Source organism: Alligator mississippiensis, chromosome 9, assembly GCF_030867095.1.
Source record: "Alligator mississippiensis isolate rAllMis1 chromosome 9, rAllMis1, whole genome shotgun sequence".
Taxonomy (NCBI): domain Eukaryota; kingdom Metazoa; phylum Chordata; order Crocodylia; family Alligatoridae; genus Alligator; species Alligator mississippiensis.
The window spans coordinates 52,300,816-52,321,711 of record NC_081832.1 but is presented as its reverse complement, the minus strand read 5'-3'; the positions used below and the strand labels follow the sequence as shown (position 1 = coordinate 52,321,711).

The 20,896-nt window shown below is 44.6% G+C and overlaps 1 protein-coding gene across 11 annotated transcripts in view; it reads left to right on the top strand.

Moving 5' to 3' along the window:
* TENM2 (teneurin transmembrane protein 2) overlaps positions 1-20,896 on the top strand; it is a 2,247,577-nt gene that overhangs the window by 2,215,540 nt on the left and 11,141 nt on the right. For all 11 annotated transcript variants that reach the window (XM_059733461.1, XM_059733468.1, XM_059733466.1 and 8 more), the window contains 2 exons: positions 13,491-13,666; positions 15,330-15,565. In XM_059733461.1, coding sequence (XP_059589444.1) covers positions 13,491-13,666; positions 15,330-15,565 — 412 coding nt within the window. The remainder of the gene's footprint in view (positions 1-13,490; positions 13,667-15,329; positions 15,566-20,896) is intronic.

Sequence of the window (20,896 nt, the reverse complement as noted above, 5' to 3'; positions counted from 1 at the left end):
AGGAAGATAATACTATCTCTATTATTATCGTATTAATTTTGGTAAACTAAAGATGGAAACATCTACTTGACTATCAAGTATGTCCTTTGTAAAGGTGACATTGGTTGCTTCAAAGACCACCAAATTCTCACATTGATAGAATCATAGAAGTAGGGTCGGAAGGGACCTTGTAGATCTTCAAGTCCGACCCCCTGTCTGGGCAGGAGGAAAACTGGGCTCAAATGACCCCAACCAGGTAGGCATCAAGCCGCTTGTTAAAGACCCCCAGGGTAGGAGCCAGCACCACTTCCCTTGGAAGTTGGTTCCAGATCCTAGCCGCCCTAAATGTGAAGTAGTCCTTATGGATGTCTAATCTAAACCTACTCTCCAACAACTTGTGGCCATTATTCCTTGTTATCCTGGGGGGTGCTAGGGGAAACAAGGTCTCCCCCAAACCCTTCTGGTCCCCCCTAGTGAGTTTATAGACGGTCACCAGGTCCCCTCTCAGCCTTCTCTTGTGAAGGCTGAACAGGTTCAGGTCCTGTAGCCTCTCATTGTAGGGTCTGTCCTGCTGTCCCCAGATCATGCAGGTGGCCCTCCTCTGGACCCTCTCAATGTTGTCCACATCCCTCTTGAAGTGGGGCGCCCAGAATTGGGCACAGTACTCCAGCTGTGGCCTGGCCAGTGTCGCGTAGAGGGGGAAGATCACCTTCTTGGCCCTACTTGAGATACACCTGTGGATGCACGATAAGGTCCGGTTAGCCCTGCCGCCCGTGACCTCTCATTGTCGGCCCATGTTCATCTTGGAGTCAATAATGACTCCAAGATCCCTTTCTGGATTATCTGCAAACAGATAATCAGTACCTGTTATCATATTCACAGTACAACAACATCTTTGCAAGAATGACAAAACTCTTCTTAAAAGTAATATAACAAAATGAGAATTACAATTTAGAAATAAATGGTATATCCATACCAACTACCTTACTGAAATACAGCACTCCCCTATCTCCCACATACTTCATGGAATCAAATAAAAATATAACATGCACTTCATTTTATGCTATGAGCAGCCAGGGCTTATAAATAATGTAACAGCTAACAGCAGGCTCACATAGGAGAATTTAAGATTGTTTTGGGGCATGAAGAACAGATCTTTGAAGTGGTCCCCAATGATACTCCACTTGGCCTTCAGAATGCCCCAAGAGAGTGCTGCAGTTTTCTCCTTGAATCAGATTTGTTTTTATAAGGCATAAGGATATATTTAAATGTACGTGGCCCTTCTCCATGTAAGGTCAACATTTGCTGTTACCTATTACCATATATGAAAGCAACCTAGCAAAATCCCTCTAAAGCTGTCAAGCAGTTATATATTTCAAAAGTCTAACAGTCAAAATGCAGGCACTAAAAGACTGAGAAAGGATTCTGTGGTTATACTTAGTGCCTTAAATCTTTAGAAAGATCCTATACATACCAACTGAAACCACTTCATCCTTTCACAAATAAAAGGTCATCTTCAGTCCCAAGTCTTATTTTACAGGTCATCTTCAGTCTTATGATGTGGCCCATGAAAAATGACTGCCTCTCCCACTGCTGTGCCCAGGGGTCCACATGCCACCTGCACAGCCCATGCTGCAGTTGGGGGGGGAGGGGGGGCACGACTATGTGCTGCTGGCAGAGGCTAAACAGCCGAGAGGGAGGGGAAGGGGAGCCCATGCTGCTGGTGCAGCCCAGTGGCAGGGTGCTACATGCCACCAGTACAGCCTGTATAATAGGGGATATCCCAGGGGGGCTCCCCAAAGAGTGTCATCCAAGCTATGTACATCGCAGGGGCTACATGCCAGCACTGCCTTCAGCCTCTGTCCAAACTGAAGTTGGACAATCCTGTCTTAGAGTAATACTAACAGCCCTGGATCAGGGCATTTCCTGGAGATTAATGCCTGTCATCTGACACTTAGGTACCAAATCCTCTATTACAGTTCCTGCTTTACAAATATATTTATGTCTGCTGCCCAACTCCAAGAAATATTTTAGCCTATCTATAGGCCCCCAGTATTTTCTAGTATGGAGATATTCCTCAGATGCCCATTGCTGAATCACTGATGCCTCTATTTCCAGAGACGGCTTCTGAGCTCATTGCTTCCCCATTCACTTTTCTACCTACCTTGCCTCTTGACCAACATGTTGTGCAATTTTGGATGGAAGTTTGACCTCAATCAGGTCAATAGAAAAACATCCATTATCTTCAAGTAATCTAGGATTTCACCTTGAACTTCATTTTAGGAAGACAGGAATTGTCTTACCAACTCAGAATAGATGTCCATCTAGTCCAATACCCTGTTGTGTCCAATGAGGCTATGGGTCTTTTTACCAAGTATGAAGACTAAGACATGGTTGCCCTTAACTACAAGAAAGTTTATTAAATCCCAGCAGTTACAATTCTAAGTCAAAAACAAAAACAACCTTAGCAGTTATAATTCTATTACTGTAGTTAGACAAAAGCAATACAACATGCTCACAACCGCGAGATACAACGTGATGTGACTGGGTGATTGAGGCAGCAGTCATGTCTGGGGCTCCTGATTCCTACATCTGAGTTCTGTGCAAGGTAGAGAACTGATGACCAGATCTATTCTAATCTTTGGGATTATTCCAATGGGCTGGTGCTTTTCTACCTCTTATATATTCTTTATGCTAGCAGTTTATCTTGGCACACATACAGTATTTCTAAATTTAGCTAAATATTTGGCAAACTATTTTACCATATCTGTATCTTACTAATCTACTTATAAGTATGTGAAGAAGTACTTGATATGCTTTATCTGTGGGTCTGTTCTGCGTCAGAGGTCCCCTATCTACCCAAGGACACATTTTGTTTTTCTTATTTTGACAGCCAGTTTCCTGATATGTTCCTACTCGCATATATTTGATCTGGGCTCAGTTTACTCAGGTGTAAACTATACTGGAGTAAGCACACCTGGGCAGATGTCTATACATGCAGGAACTAGGGAGAAGATTTACTGCTCTCAGCCCCAAATTTCCTTCAGCCCTGCAATGGGCCTCTGTTGCCATCAGGGGAAGCTCCAGACTCTGCAGCCAGAAGACCTCTTCAAAAGCCAGCCCTGATCACTGCTCTCTGGCCAGCCACTTCCCTGCCCAGGACCTGCATGCCCAGTAGAAGGGCACATGCCAGCTTTCTCCTAACCCAATCTGCCTCCCTGCACTATGGCTGCTCCACCCCAGCCCCTGGCAGTGACAACCAGTGCCCCAGGCTCCTGCTGACCACTCAAGAGCCCTGCTGACCCCCACTGTGCCAATTGCCACCTGGCCCATGACCATCTCACCATGCCTGGTTCTCCACCCATGCAGTGACCACTTGCCTGATCCCAGGCCACCATCCCAGGGTCGCCACTGTGCAGCTCCTGATGGCAGGGGCACTGATGAGAGGCTTCTGGACACCACTGCTGGGGCCACCATCACCTCCTGGGTCTCCAGCCTCATCGCCTCTGGGCCCCCCAGGCCAACCAGGACTGGTGGCAACACATTATCCAGTACACCTGAAACAATGAGCAATGACTGGAGGCCTTCCACATGACCCAGGGCACCTTTGAGGACCTCCTAGAGAAGCTCTGACCCCACCTGGAGTGGCAGGTCACCAGCATGCAGCCGCCCCTCCCCGCAGACACCTGCCTGGCCCTCGTCATGCTTGCCAGTCTACAGTACATCAGCCACCTGTTTAGCATGGGCAAAGCCACCACTGGGGAGGCCATCGTGGAGGTGTGCAGAACCCTCCAGGTTATGCTGGTGGACACCATGCTCTGTGTACATGACCCTCAAGTGGTAGTTGTGGGTTTCCATGCTCTCAGATTACCCCAATGCATTGGGGCCCTGCAGGGGACCCACATCCCCATCACCTGCCCACCCCACAAAAACCACCCATTACAGCTAGAAGGGCTTTCACTCCATGGTGCTCCAGGCCATCCTGGACCATCAAGGGGACTTCACACATATGAGCACTGGCTGGGCAGGCAGTGCTCACAATGCCCATGTCTTCTAGAACTCCATCCTACTGGGGGTGCCGGACCTGCAGGATGGCATCATGGCCATCATGCCCCTCGTCATCAGGGACCCTGCCTACCTGCTCCTGCCCTGGCTCATGGAGCCCTATACCAGTGACCTGGACCCGCACCAGGCCCAATTCAACCACTGCCTGAGCTGGACCTGCACCCTGGTGGACTATGCCTTCGGCTGTCACAAGAGCCTGTGGTACTCTCTCATCATCTGCCTCGAAGTCACTGAGGACAACCTCCCCTGGGTCACGTCACAGCCTATGTGCTGTATAACATCTGTGAGGCCTGGGCAGAGCTCTTCTGCAAGGCCTGGGTGGAGGAGGCATGGTGTGCAGAAGACGCCTGGCAGTGGGAGTAACACCTTCAGTAGCCCGCCTGCCCCACCAGGGTCTTAGGAGAGCTATGCACCTGCCATCGGAGGCCAAGGCACCATATGTGGGTGGCCCTGGCCAACTACCTCCCCCAGCAGTCCCTGCTCTAACTCACCTGCATCTCCACCCAAGGATTCCCCACCTCCCCACCCACTCCCAGCACCACACTTACAAGGTGATACATCAGCATCAGGCTACCACAGGAGCAGGCAATTATTTCGGGCAGAGAGCCACTTACTGAGTTCTGGCAAGCCATCGAGGGCCACGTGACAGGTTGCCAGGGACAAATAAATATTAATTTTCCAAAAATGTTAGGGGCCCTGTGGGCTAGATAGAATGACCTGGTGGGCCGCATCCAGCCCATGGGCCTCATTTTGCCCACCCCTGGGCTAACAGAAGGCAACCTTCTGAATGCCATCCAACATGGCTTTGTTGCTGGATGGTCTTGCCTGACCAACCTCGTCTCCTTCTATGACCAGGTGATGCATTGCCTGGACAAGGGAGACAAGGTTAATGTCATATATCTGGATTTCAAGACAACCTTTAACTTGGTCTCCCATGATGTCCTCATGGTTAAGCTGGGGAACAGTGGCCTTGACCATCTCAGTCTAACCGCTAGGGAACTGGCTCTGGGATCAGACCCAAAGAGTACTAGTTGATGGGAGCAAATCAATGTGGTGCAAGATGACCAGTGGAATCCTTCAGGGCTCAGTACTCGGGCCAGTACTCTTCACCATCCTAATTAATGATCTGGGTTCAGGCGTCAGATGTGGACTGGCAAAGTTCATGGACGACACTAAACTATGGGGGAAGGTGGTCACACTGGAAGACAGGCTGGGGATACAGGCTGACCTGGACATGCTTGCAAGGTGGGCAGACCAAAACCTGATAGCATTCAATGTAGAAAAGGGTGGGGCACTCCACCTTGGGGAAAAAAAACCCAGAATCATACTTATAGGTTTGGCAGTGCTACGCTCACTACCACCACGACTGAAAGAGTCTTGGAGGTCTTGATTGACTGCAAGATGAACATGAGTCATCAATGCAATGCTATGGCTGGCAAAGCAAACCAAACATTGGCGTGCACCCACCAATGCATCTCAAGCAAAACCAGGGATGTCACTCTCCCACTCTACTCGGCCCTAGTGAAGCCACAGCTGGAGTACTACATCCATTTTTGCCCCCCCCCCCCACTTCAGGAGGGGCATGGATAAGCTTGAGAGAGTCCAAAGGAGAGCCACTCATATGATCAAAGGCCAAGAGAGCAAGCTTTACAAGGAGAGACTGAGGGACATGGAACTCTTCATCCTGGAGAAGAGAAGGCTCAGGGGTGACTTGGTGGCAGCCTATAAGTATATAAGGGCAGGGGGGTGCACCAGGACCTGGGAGAACAGCTGTTCACCACATCTTCCCAAGGGATAACAAGGTCTAACAGCTACAAACTCCTGGAAGGCTGGTTTAGACTGAACATAAGGAAAAATTCTTTGTAGTTCGAGTGTCCAGGGTCTGGAACAGAATCCCCGCAGAGGTGGTGCAAGTACTTACTCTGAATTCATTCAAAAGGTGTTTGGATGTTTATCTTGCTGGGATCATTTGACCCCAGCAAACTTCCTGACTATGGCAGGGGGGCTGGACTCGATGGTCTTGTGAGATCTCTTCCCTAATGTCTGTGAAGTCTATGAAGACTATTTCCCTTGCATCAACCAGAGCACCTCTCCCCCCTCCATCCCCATAAGAGCCCACCCCTCCCCCTCAACAGAGCCCCTCCACCACTCACCTTCTTCCCCGTGACAATTATTGCAGTGTCCTTTGTGGTCTGTCCTGGGGTGGGGGGGGGGCATGGGTTGGGGGCACTTAGGGAGCAGAGCCTGAGGGCAGGTGGCCAGTACCCCAGCCTCTGGCTGTTCCCCCATGGGTGTGCATGCCGTGGCAAGTGCGGCTGGTGGGGCACTTGCCCAGGGGTGATGGTGGCCACTGGTCCCCTGGCATGGGCAGCTTCCCCTCTGGCAGCCAGTGGCCAGAGCCAACAGGGCTGGTGTGCGGTGCTGGCCCTGTTGCAGGCAGCTCTGGCTCCACACCTACATGGAGCCAGGGTGAGTGGCAGAGCTGGGCCCAAGTGGGGGAGCTAGGTGGTGCTAGGCCCGGGGCAGTGGCTGGGCCAGGGGCTCCTGGCTGTTGAAAGCAACACATAACCTCCTCCAAGGCCCAGGTGGGAGGAGGTAGGGGCTAGGGTAGGGGGCCAGGCAGCAGGCAGCATGAATGTGATTGCCAGGGCCAGAACAGTGTCCAGCACCCGGCAGTCATGGTCCGTGGCCTGCCCAGCCCAGGATGGTGTTCTGCTCCTGCAGCAGCTGAAGCCACTCGTGTTCGAGGGCCAGGAACTCTGCCTGGAACTCTTGGTCCACCCAGTCCCATGCATCCTTGCAGTCGATATCCTCCACCTGCCTGTGAGTCCTCCAGACCCATGAGTCCTCCAGCTGCTCCTGCGATGTCTCCACGAGCTGCTGCAGGAGGATGATGTGGTCCTGTGTCTGACTCTGGTGGAGCCAGTGCATCTACAGGGCCCCGGCTGTGGGTGCTGGTGACCCTGAGGCTACACCCTAGATGCTGAGGGTGACCTCTTCTACGTGTGCAACTGCAGGACCTGCAGAGCCATGAGACAGAAGCTGTTTGTGGGAGTTTGCAGCATGTCTCTGATATGATGCTCTGTACCAGAGGCCTTGCGCTGCCCAGTCTCAGATTGGGGGTAAAGCATGCACGGGTGCCCAGGAACCATGGTAAGTTGGGCAGGCAGTCCCAGGCCCATGCAGCCGCTGGCTGAGACCCCCTCCCCACCATTCCCTCTTGCCTCCCTGGGGCCAGTGGACCACTGGGTGCTAGCTGCAGGCAGTCTGCCTCCCCCGCCCCATTCCCAAGCCAGGAAAAACCAGGCTACTGGCAGCACCTGCTGCCACAACTTCAGACCACAGCCCCCCTCACCTCCTGGAGGCCAGCCACTGTGCTATACTGCCACCCAGCTCCCAGATGACTGGGATGAGTAGCTGCCTGTGCCCCTGCAGTCCCTGCAGGGGGCCTCTCCAGGGAGGTACCCAGGGGGCAGACCCATTACTCTGGCACTACACCTCAAGCATGCTTCTGCTGTGCATGTACAAGGAGCTGTTTGTGTGGACCAAGAGGTGCCTGACCCACTATGCCCTGCTGCTGCTGATGACCATTGTGCCCTGGGCACAACTGCGCACCTAATATGGCACCCTGAGCTACAATGGTGTGGGGGCAATCCTGGACTGCCCCTCAACCTCCTCTGCCACCTCAAGGGCTACCTGTGGCTGTGCTACACATTTCTCCCCCCTACAGCCAAGAAGGCATCAATGCATTCCTTTGTCACTGGCATCAGTGCATTCCTTGGTTTGAGTGGGGGCATGGGTTATTCAATAAAGTTCTGCAATGTCTCCCACCTCCCTGAGTGCTGTGGGAGGTGGGGAGACCTGGAACCCAGGGCCAGGGGAGTGTGAGCAGGCTGGGCAAGAGGGGGGCGGGGTGGGGGCACGGGCAGAGCAAGGAGGGCCCTCTGTGAGAGCTACTCATCACCACATGGCCAGGACTGGTGTGGCCTGTGGCTTCACTCCATCCTAACTGTTGGCGATGGCATACACCTCCGGGCAGCATCCTCTGATGGTGGGATGTGCCATGCAGGCACCAAGCTGGGCCCTCCCACAGGGAGGAGCTGGTGCTGCTGGGGGCCAGCAGTGTCATGGCCAGCTGCACCTCATGGCTGGCCCTGGGGCTATTGAGCTGGCAAGGCAGGTGCTGGCCAGAGCTCCCCAAACTGCTGGTGGAGACTGTAGCTGGAGAGTTTGGCAGAATGAGACAATGGATGCCTGAGGGGCCCTCCTCTGGTGATGTGTCACTGGAAGTACCAGGCCAGAGTGGGGACTCAGGCAGGCCACCTGTGCTGTTATAGAGAGCAAGGCTGTGGCCTGGGTCCCAGGCTGGAAGGATGGCTGTCAGTTACTGCATAAAGGTCATGGACTTACAGGAACTTACGGGCTGATAATTGTAGATGGTCATGGCAACCCACTGTGCCCACAAGGCCTAGACTTTTATGCAGCACTACTGTACAGACCAGTCATGCCCATGCTCCTTCATCCAGCCTGACAGGGCCTCATAGATGTGGGCATTGGCCCTGTATCTCCACCTCGCCCCACAGTGCCACAAGGTTGCTAGTCTCCTCCTTGGTCCATTTGGGGTCCCAGATGAAAGGCATGGGCACAGATGTGGGCATGGGCCTGGATGAGGAGAATGAGGCCATTGTGGGTCCTACGCTGGCTCTCTGGACCCCCACACAGCTGTCCCTATTCTGCCAGGCCTGGGCAGCTGCCTGCAGTGCCCAGTGCAGGCGCACGGCACAGGACTGGCAGCCACATGGCAGAGGCAATGCCCCGCAGCACCTGCAGGCACAGGGCAGGCTGCTGGGGGTGGGCTGTGGGCAGATGGCACTGGTCTTGCTGGCCAGAAGCTGGGCCTGTGTGGGCTGACTGGCCTGGTCTGAGTCTGCAGCACCCTGCTGACCTGGACAGCACTGTCCTGTCAGCCTCATGGTACTGCAGTACCAGGCAGTGGCGCTGCAGTGCAGGCAGGCTGGCAGAGCTAGGCTGCAGCCTGCCCAGGGGGACACAGAGCCTGGAGTGCCCTCAGGCTCCCTTCCAATGTGCCCCAGGGCTCAAAATGCCTGCAGGTTTTTAAAGCCTCAAGCAGAGGTTGCCATAGCCCTGGGGCAGGAGAGGCTTCTAGCCCAGAGCCCTGGGGCTAGCCTGAGGGCAGCTCACTAGTGGCAGGACACAGCCGGAAACAAATTTGCTCTTGGGTCTTGTCTACATGTTTGTTACTGTGCAGTAACTAATCCTGCTTTAATTTACTACCTGCATTTGCAGATAGCAAATTTATGCAGGATTAAGGGTTTTTACTGCCCAGTATGCATGCACATGTGTAGATGTGCATGCTTACTGTGCGGTAAAATATGCTACTGTGCATTTAGGCATCTCATATAGATGCGCACAGCAACAACTGAAAACTTCTGCAACAGCTCTGCTGCTGGCCAGAATACTTCAGTCAAAGCCGATACACAATCTACTTTCATCAAGTCTTACTACAAGGTCTGTACTGAGACCTACAACCTGTAACAAACACTGTCCTGCAGTAGAAATTTCAGAAGAACGTGCAAGCAATCTCAAAATGAACAATCTTAGAATAATCTTCCTATAGGGAAAATTGTAAAATGATGGTTTTCTTATTCGTATAAATGTCAGATCTTATTTTAAATTCTTGTTAATTTGCCACTCCAACAGGAATGTGAATATGGACAAATTATCCAGTAGTGACCAATTGTTGAGAGTTGATAATTGGGAGGGCTTAGGAGGGCAGAGGGGCACTGGCATGGAATCATAACGGCAAATTATTCCATAGGCAAATTAATCAAATTTCACTGTAAGTGCAGGCAGTTCTACAAATTAATTATATATTGCAGAAAGTGCATTCCCTTCTATCACATGTAAATTTGGTGTATTACTATTTCATTTTTATATTAAGACAATAGGTAGATACGAATCTCCTTTTTATTTTCTTTGAATACTGATTATAGAGTTTTTATTACTTTCATACCTCTAAATCATAAACTAAATCATTCCCAGATTTTCAGTCACTCTTTCCATATGTAACTTTTCCCATGTTTCTAGTCATTTTCATTATTCATCTCTTAATCTCTCCTTTCTGAGATCAGCACTGAACTGTGTCCCCCATCTGAGGGCAAACAACCATTGATTTATATACATGGCATTAGAATATTTTTTGTATTTTCTGTCTCATTCCACATGACTTCTAAGATTTCTTTGCCACTGCATTTTAAGCAGAGATTTTCAGTGAGTATCCCCATGCCTGTTTCCTGAGTTAATTTAAAACTCAGCAATGTATAGGAGTAGTTCAAATTATTCTTTCCAGTATGGATTACCTACCACATATCTGCTAATGGTAAATCTCACCTGCCATTTTGCTGTCCATTCACCTAGTTTTGTCATGTCACTGATAGTATACAGAGACTTTTCTAGTCTTAAACTAAATGATTTTGTCACTTTCATGTTTCCTCTCTTTTTCTGATCACTAATAAACAATATTAGTTCAAATACAGAGCCCTGAGGACACACTTTCACCATGCTTGAAAACTGTCCATTTATTATTGATCTTTATTTCTTGTTTCATAACCGTCTTGTGACTTTTTTGATCAGTATTACTTTTTTATGAGTATTACTTTTACTTCAAAGCCTCTTTCTGAAGGATATTTTCTAAACTTCCTAAAGTAGCCTTTCATACATTATGTCATACAATACTGTGTCATCCAACATCTTGTTGACATACCCAAAGAATTATAATGGATTAAAGAGGCATGATTATTATTTATAAAAACCATACTTGTTAATACGTATCTTGTCATAAACACCTTACATGAACGTATTGGAGGTCAAGCTGAAGGATCACAGTTGTCCCATCTGGCTTCAACTTCCAAAATTTACAAATAATTCTATGTTTACTAACTCTTTCAGTCTTTAACTGAGTATTTCATTAGGTTTCAGTAAGATACACTTCTCTATAGTTGTCTTTTTTAAGTTAGAATACTTGGTACTCATGTATAAGTTCATAAAGGTCTAAAAAATTCTCTGATACGTGTCAGGTAGTCTGTGTAATTCATTACTGTTTTAGATCTCAGTAGTCATAAAGGCAACCATGTTGAAATCAGTTGGGCAGCTTACATGTTTAAATTTAGTCACAGGCTGAAATGTACAGAAATTGTTTGGTTTCTCTATGTTTTCCTATGCTACCAACAAGAGGGCACTAAAGTCCATTGTCCATCTGCTATGATAGTAAGCCTTTATTCAGATGAAGTTTCACAACTAGAACAGCAAGGAAGTTTAAGGTTCACAATGCAGTAGTCATCAATGGCTCAATGCCAAACTAAGTATCAGGTGGGGCTTCTAACGTTTTGTCCCAGGTCTTGTATGCTTTAATATCTTTGTTAATGACTTGAAGGATAGAATTGAGTGCACACTTAGTAACTTTGCAGATGAGACCTAGCTGGGTGGAGGGATTCAAAGTGACCTTGACAAACTGGGAAAATGGTCCAAAACTAATTGGTTGAAATTCAGTAAGGACAAGTATAAAGTCCTGCACTTAGTGTAGGACAATCAAATGTAAAAACACGAACTTGGAAACAGTGGCGATGCATGTGCACCCCCTGAAAGTGCTGGTGCACCCGCTAACAGGCCACACTAGTCACATAGGTGACAGGCAAGGATGGCAGGTGAGAGCACCGGTGCCCCCCTGTGAGCACTGGCCAGAGTGGGTGCACTGTGGCGCTTCTGGAAGCAGCCGAGGCACTTCCAGAAGTGTCCGCAGCCACTTCTGGGAGCACTGCGTCTGCTTCCGGGAGCGCCACGGCCAGTTCGCAATCAGGCACGGGGGACAACCCTCTTCCCCCCAGTCAGCAAGATTGGTCACAGAGGGATTCCTCCCTGGTTGCTGACTGGTCACTGGGGGGGGGCACATGCCCCACCTTACTTAGGTGGCACCAGTCACCCCTACTTGGGAATACCTGACTAGGCTGGGTTTTAATAGAGAGGATGATGATAGACTACTTTGTATCTGAAGAGGACAGAATAAACAAGAAGGGACATATAAAAACCACTCGCTAACTGTGAAGGTGGTTAAGTACTAGAATAGATTACTTAGTGAAGCTGTGGAATCTCCATCATTTGAAGTTTGCAAGACGGACAGCTATTTAGATAAGAAGGTTTAGATCAGGAGTTAGCAATCTATCATCCACGGGCTGGATCCCAGTCTGCAGATGTGGGGCTTCAGCAGGATTTGGCAGTAGGCATTTTCTGTGCCACAGCACAGAGAAGTAATGGTGCCAAGCACTTCCTTACTTGTGCCATGCTAAGGTAAAGTGGTGACAGCAGTGGCCTGGCACCCTCCAGCCCACTCACCAACCTTTGTGTCATTCCTTCCTATAGCCTGAAAAGGTTGCCAACTGCTGGTTTAGATTTTATAGATTTCATAGACATTAGGGCTGGACAATCATCTAAATCATTATTTAAATGATTCTCTGACTAGATGCCCTCAGGTCCTTCCCATCCCTGTTTTTCTATGATTCTATGATAATGAAGAAACATTTTCTGAGCTGTGTCCTGCCTCTTGCATAACACCAGCCTACACTGTAACTTGGCTCTCTACAGTGCTATTAATCTGTTATTTTCATGAACACAAGATTGATGCACAATGCAAAACTGACCACACAGAAATCACATTCTCAAGTAGATTTCTTTCTGTTAAACTTTAAATGCAGGTTTATCTTCATATCACCTAAAACTCAGTAGTTTTCACTGGCTATAATGTTGTCTCTGGATATAATTGTTTGGTGAACAATGAGCTATGACTCCACTTACCTTAATCCAGTTGTAATGACTTATAAATATTAAAATAAGCATTTGTTCGTTACAGATAACTCTGTGAGCCAAATACTGTTCTCATTTCGTATGTCTAAATGAGACGCTACTGCACAGTTGTTACTGCACATTTATTTAGTACTTGTATTAGCACGTACTAAATAAATGCGCAGTAACTGAAGTTACTGTGCAGTAGTGTCTGCAAATGTCTTTTAGGTGATGCTACTGCCCAGTAGTGTATACAGGAGCACTATCCATGCTGTGACATGCTACTGCGCAGTATTTTACTGCTACTGCAGAGTCAGCATCTCATGTAGATGCACCCAGTGACAGTCTAAAATAATGCAATTGATTTTAAAAAGAGTTTCTCTGGATTTACTTTATTTTTTCTCTAGAAAAATATGAATTCATAAACATAGTCTGTTTTAAGATGCAGCATGATGAACATAATCATAATGCTCTTGAAGACTCTGTTTCATGCTAATTTTAGCAAGAATGTGGTGCATTTTAATATATTGCATAGAGAAAAGTCAGGCATATATGCATACTTATTTTGCTTTCATAACTTTCTCCATTAGCTATGACCATGAAGGACGACTAACCAATGTAACACGCCCCACTGGAGTGGTTACCAGCCTTCACCGTGAAATGGAAAAGTCTATCACCATAGATATTGAGAATTCCAATCGAGATGATGATGTCACAGTCATTACCAATCTTTCCTCAGTGGAGGCTTCCTACACAGTAGTTCAAGGTACAGACATATACTGTTCAGCACATCATACATAGACACCCAGTATCCTCCTAAGAATTCAAAGTAGCCATTCAGAATAATCATTCGAGCTTCTGAAAAGGTCTGAACTCTTCTGAACTGGTAAAAAGAACACAAAAAGTTTCGACAAGATAGAATGACTCCCATAAGCACACTATTAAATTTGCAGATCTTCAGGGCCAGCAGAAGGAAGTGCTGTCTAATTTAGTTTAATCATTACCTGCTGGAGAAGATTGGTTCTGCTGATGCATTTATATCAAGTTTGCTTTACTTGCTTTCAATGCAATGTTGGCTATATCTTCACTGCTAAAAACAGCAAGGTTTGGTTGGGAAATGTTAGCTCGCTCTGTGTAAAATCCCAGAAGAGCAGCTGGTTTTTCTATGATGAGCTTAAGTGAGGTCAGCTCCCACCCCTACACCAATATTTATGCAAGTTCTTTCAACTGATTGGATCTACTCATTTTAGTAAAATCAGAATCAGGGCCTTTCATGCTGCAGTACCAAACAGGTAGTTTACTATGTGATTTCATTGTCCATCAGCACTTCAGATAACAAAGGCACAGTACAGTCCCAGAGATTAGCAATTAAGAAGATAAACATTCCTTTAGGTGCAACTACTGGTTGTGGACCAAATATTGTAGTGTGATGTAAAGTCACAGTTACCAAATATAGATTGAAAAGAATTCTGTGGGTGATGTTTTTTTAATTAAGAGATAATGTCACTGGCATCAGAACATTGTTGTAGGACAATAGTCTTCTTCTGACAGAAATGTCAACATTTATAGACTATTATCCTGTGATGCATCCTTTTCCAATGACTCTATTCCAGTTATGCCACATGATTAATTATGTAGATGTTATCCTTTTGTCAGATGGGCATTGATGCTCAGATGGCAGCTGCACACTATACAGGTATTGAAAAGCTCTGTTCTGATTGCCTTTCAGAAGGGACCTCACTGGTGTCAACCAGGCAGAGAATAATATGACCATAAAAAGTACAGGTTTATTTTTATAACTTTTATCGGTAAGCAAAAAGGCCAGACATCTGATTGGCTAGCACAACTCTTTTGTAGTAGATTGAAGAATGACACACACACAAAGGATTGTTGCGTCTGGCCTGTATTGTTGGAGCATCACACCTTTAGGATTTAAAGCTAATCTATAATACTCTGCCATGTGTCTGCTGGAAGGGCAGTTTTTAAACAGAGAAAGAAAAAGAAGAGGGGCTTACTTTCTCATTCCTGACAAAATTTCCAACAGAATCTTTTTATAACCCAAAATTTAATAGGTTTGTGGTTGATCCAGTAGTTGGGTTAAAATCATTTTTCCTCTGAATTTGCTGATTTTAAAAATGCATTCACATAAATTATGCTGTGAAAGACATCAATATATATTTTGATTTATAATTAACAGTAAAGGGAAAACATAATGGGATTTTTTTTCTGAAGGCTCACAGTATTAATACGGTTATTCTTTACATAAATCAATAGCAATGGTAATTTCCACTGTATCACCATGTAAGTGGTAATTGCAAGCAGACTTCACTTGACATCAACAGAAGTGCCATGAAAACCTATCAAATTAGGTGAGATGTTCTTTTTATGACTAAAGTAGATACATAATTTTCTTCTCATTATTGCTGTAGATCAAGTGAGGAATAGCTACCAGCTCTGTAATAATGGCACTTTGAGGGTGATGTATGCCAATGGAATGAGCATTAGCTTCCACAGTGAACCTCATGTCCTGTCCGGCACTGTAACCCCCACCATAGGACGGTGTAATATTTCCCTACCAATGGAAAATGGCTTAAACTCAATTGAATGGCGACTAAGAAAAGAACAGATTAAAGGCAAAGTGACTGTGTTTGGAAGAAAACTCAGGGTAAGTGTCATTACAAAATAGTGTTTTCTCCTCTATACAGACTCTTTTCCATATGAAAGGATATTTGATTCCATTTTGATTCATAGATTGGAAGTAAATTAGATGCAAATTAAATATGAGGGATAGTCTGCTGTTACCGGCTGTGGAAGTTCTGTCGTTAGAGGATGGTAAAAATGCCTAGTTCAGTGCTAGGACCCCACAACACTTGTGAAAATGTAGGCTTGCTAACAGGAAGATTGATGTCCTGACCTTTGGGGGTCTCTTGCAGTACATACCATTCTGCAGAAAAATGAGCCCCATGAGCCAAACAGAATTTGTGTTTGCCTAACTGCATTCTACTTAACCTAAATTCCAATAGCCATTTCTATGAGACAAGTATTGTTTTTATTTCCTTTCCTGAATTGCCTAATTGTATAAAACAATGGTCATTTTTTTATCCCCATTCCCCTAAGGTGCCCAAAGTTTCAGAGGTAGATGAAGTGGCCCTAGCGTGCACAGATTGGAAAGGATTTAGGAATAATGGGATGAAAAAAGCCATGACCCTGATTCAAAGCCCATTCAAGTCAATTTGAAATTTTCAATTGATGTCATTAGGTATTGGATAAGGCTGTTTAGGCATAGGGAGGTGGTGTTAAAATTAGATATTCTGTGTTAATTTAAGTGCTTAGTAATTTGCAGATGCAATATAAGATGTTAACATTTTAATAGTTTTCTGTTGTCCAGTGGTTAGCTAATTCTCAGTGCTGACTTATCAATCATCTTTCCCGTTTTCCTGTATACTACTGCCCATTCCTTCAGAGTCGCATGCTCTTGTAATTTTCTTTTAGAAAACAAAATTTTAAAAAAGGAATGAGATTAGCAGCTAAAGTCTTAATGACTGGATTTTAGGGCTGTATAATTGATTTTTGATATGCTGTACTCCAGAAGTTGATTATAAGTAGCAATCATTCCTATTCTAAGATAAATCAGCTCTGCATGTTGACTAGGTCTTCAAAACAAAAATAAATGAGGCCCTAAAATAAAGTGGCTATAATCCTTACTCTAAAAATTAAAAACTTAATGGAGGTACTTGTGGTAATTAGCTAAAGTTAAATGCACAAGTCTTAAAACTGAAACCTTTCCAGAGTTAGATTCTCTAGCATCATGTTTATGCAAATCAAAACACGGCTTTATCTATCAACACCTCAACATTTAATTGTCTGCTGTTAGTTCCTGTAACAATAATCACATATCCATTTAGCTCTGTTAAATGAAAATCACCATGAGATTATAATAGGTTGAGTGGACTGAAAATGCAATTTGAAAATGAGGGAGAAAGCATAGAATTTATTTGCATCTCATTTATTTTAATTCATCTTTGTAAACTGTTTAGTGAATAAAATAAAAACAATTGTATTGGAAAATTGTGAGGAAGCACCTGGAAAGCAGGCTAGGCAGAAAGATGCAGTAATGTGGGATATATCAGTAGCAATGGGAGAAAAAAACAGGAACCTGTAGATTCTAGTGGGTATTTAAAACCAATCTGAACACTCATGTACCTCCGCAGTGAGGCCCAAAATTGGGACCAAGACCCAGAACAAGAGGAAAGTGGAAGGCTGTAGTGCAAGAGCCTGCCCTTGTATGGGATTAATGCTTTAAGGGAAAATACCGTTTTCGGTATTGCGTCTCCCACTTGAAATTTCTTATGTAAATATGGGCAGCAACTAAAGCAAGAAAACAATCTAAAGTGAAAGAGGAGTCTGATACAGTCAGTTCTTGATGACTGGAACTTGGGTACTGTGTGGTGAGGGGTACCAGTACAAAAACCAACATAAAAAGATTATTTGAGTATTACGTGCTAGCAGGACTCTGATAACAAACTCACTTGTTTTCTTCTGGGCAGCAATCTCCTGCTGTTTAACACACAAATAACCCCTTTGCAGTATATCCCATCAGCTGTGTGGTTGCATATTAGTAATTCTATACTTTATCCCAGGCGTCTTGTCCAGTACAACAGTGTACCATTAGCAGTGCTTTATCCTTGTAGTTTACTCTTGTCATCAAATCATTTGCACATGATTTATGACATTTTAGCACTTAATTTCAACCTAAGCCTCCTACATGTGTGTCAACCATAATGCAGCTGCCTGAGCTCCCTAAGGGCAAGAGAAATGGGACTACTAGTAGTGATAGCAGGAAGAATTTTGGTGGGGGAAAGGGTCCCAAGTGTAGAGCTCATCTAGGCACCAACTCACAGCTGAGATAAGTGTATCTGAAAGGCTATACAGTGGATGTGAAGGCATTATATCTCCTGCCTATGACAGCATAAATCTCAGCTGAATGTAGGGAACCTGGCCCCTCAACATGAGGCAGACTCCAAGTTTATGCCTACCTAGCAAACTGAAGATGTAATTGTAACACAGATCTGAATGCCTGTGCTAACTTTAAGATGGGTAGCACAGGTAACAAAAGCAGTGAAGACACAGCGGTTGGGCTAGCAACCAAATTACACACCAAGGGGTCCCCAGAAGACTTGTTTTCTGGTGAGCATCAGTCAATGCTGATGCCCATATCTACATCACTGTTGTTACCTGTCCCAGCTCTTGCTATAAACATGTCTTTATGCATACACTTCCAGAAAGCCATAATGAAGCCTAACAAGGAAGACCTATTCTTTACCTTTTACATTAACCACTTTATTGTCTACTGTTTTATTATCAAGATTATGTTGAATGTCATGCAGGAAGTGTAATACAGAGCCCTACGGGTGGTTCCACTCCAGGGATTTTTTACATACAGCATAAAATCACTTAAGTAATTTTTGTTGGAAGAGCCATTAACCAGATTCTAGAAGGGCTCTTCCCTATTGTGACTTACACAGCAACAGCGAAAGGAAGAAACAGATGTGTGTGTAGGTAGCAGAATAAAAGAAAAATAGCTTGCTGGATAATCTTCAGTCATGATATTTGTAATAGTGTTATTAGTGTTCCCAAAAGAAGTAGGAGTTAGTCATTTGTTTGGGTTTCTATATAATTAATATGACATTGCAATTATACTCTATGGTGTTGCATATTTTACAAATGAAAACCAAGTTACTGAGTTATCAAAGCAGGTGCTTCTTTATTCTCTGAGTAATGTTTATGTGTGCGTAACTATTCTTCTGTGTAATGATTTCAGAAAGCTAGTGCTTCACTTCACTATGACAGAAAACCTATTAACCTTCATGAAACATATTCAGTTTCTTTTTGTGAAAAAAAGAGAACGTTTTAACTCAGATTTTCAGACAAAGATTATCTGTTATGAGGTCAAAAACAATTTAAAGGATGTAAAATTCATATAAGAGAGCTGGATTTTCAGACTATTAGTTCCTATTCACTCACTGCCTGCAAAAATTACCCAAGGTGGAAGAACCCACATGCCATCCTTCCCAGAGGAAGAAACAATGCAGGAATGCTTTTGTTACAGGGCTGTGACACTAGATTAGCATCTCCAGAGGTTCAGAAAGCAACTTCATAGTGCTCCCAAACCTGGTTTTATTGCTCTTCTGTGTTTTCCAATTATGTATTAAAGCAGAATGTCATCATTTACTGTTACAAAGTCATGATGCAGTGCAGGAAAAGATCCAAAGAACTACAGGTCCAGAGGAGATGAGGCTAAAACCTGGAAATTTTATTTAAGGCTCTCTAATTATATAATGATTAACTTAAAACACCTTGTAATGCTCACATAGGAAAGCTGGTAATATATTCACTGAGCTTATTTGAGAAAGGACTTTTCTTCTTCAAAATATGGATATTCTGAGATTTTTATGAGAGTTCAGAAATACACTAGAGAAATTTCCCTTTAATTTTATGTCAATTGTCTCTGATACGTTAATATCTGGGTAGTGAAAGCTATCTTACGTTTCCCAGCAGATCTTTACAAAGCAAGGGATTTCCATACACAACTGACATTCACACCAGTTTTATGCACACACCTCTGAAAGTGTGCCCATTAGCTTTGAGCTTTGCTTCCAAGTCTCCTTTCCCATTAGATCCTTGAATAACAAATGGGATAGTTGAGCATTTCCAGTGTATTAAACACACACACATTTCTCTGTATCGGAACCAATCTATTTGGCAATATCTAAACCTTCTCTAGGAAATCCCACATGAAGAGCTCTTTCTAAGAGTTACCCACAGAGGAAATGAAAACGGTGTTAAAGAGCTGAATTTTACTAATGGGAGGAAATCAGACTGAGGAAAATGAAAGATAATTAAAAATAATTATTTCTTTATGAACACAAAATCATATTAATTTTAAAATTGCTTTCTGTATAGCTGAATTCCTACAGAGGAATTCAGTAGGGTTGGGATGGGAATTGGGCTTACCCTGTCAGTGAAAATAATTCAGAATAACTTTTATGTCCTCTAGGATGGCTCAGGGTTAATTTACATATTGTTTGATGTGCAATTTAAGTTTGGATAAGAGAAAATGTTGCTTAATCAAAGCTACTATAAAATATAAGCTGAAGCACAAATTCCCAGGAACTGATGAATATTTCTTAAGTAGTCACTGCTGTCAAAAGATATCTGTTTAAAGACTTCTTCTTTATTAATGGTGCATTCACAATTAAATTAGTTAAGAAGCTTTATTAGATTATAGCATTGGCCTGGATCTTTGGCTCAGCCTCCAGTGAAAATATTTATCTCGCTCATTATAGAATTTGTAGCAGCAAACACTATAGTTAAGGTTATGTATGCCATATCTATAACCCCTTGGTCCTGTTTTGCTTACAAGTTTCAAAAAAGTCTCTTGTGGATTTGAAACTTTTCATACTGTACTTTGTTTCGTTTTGAAAAGTTTAATTGAACAAAGCAGGAAAGTGAAATACATTCACCCAATCTAAAGAAGTTTTTAAAACTTTTTTTGTAACCAAGGTTTTTTGGGTAAATCCAATATCTTTTATTAGACAAACTAAAATAGTTGAAAAAATTCTTCTTAACAAGCTTTTGGGTCCAAACATCCTTCATCAGGCTGAGGAAGCATCTGCAGTTGGTCTGTGCTTTGTTGCTTACTAGGGAGTCACATTTGCAAGATGCTGGGAGTCCAGTTTGCTCAGCAGTACTGTCTAGGATCAGAGCTCAAAGGCTCCAAAAAGGAATGAACTTGCAAAATAGTGCATGTGTTGAGCCTATAAAGAAAAATGCCTCTGAGTTGATCATGGAGGAAATAATTAGGGAAGTATTGAAGCCAGGAGTTCCCAACCTGCGGGGGTTCAACCCCCAGAGGAGTCCAGCAACTCTTTCTTTATGGTTAGGAACAGATGTTGTATTTATCCCTGGATAAGTTGTGCTTCTGTTTGTCTGGGAA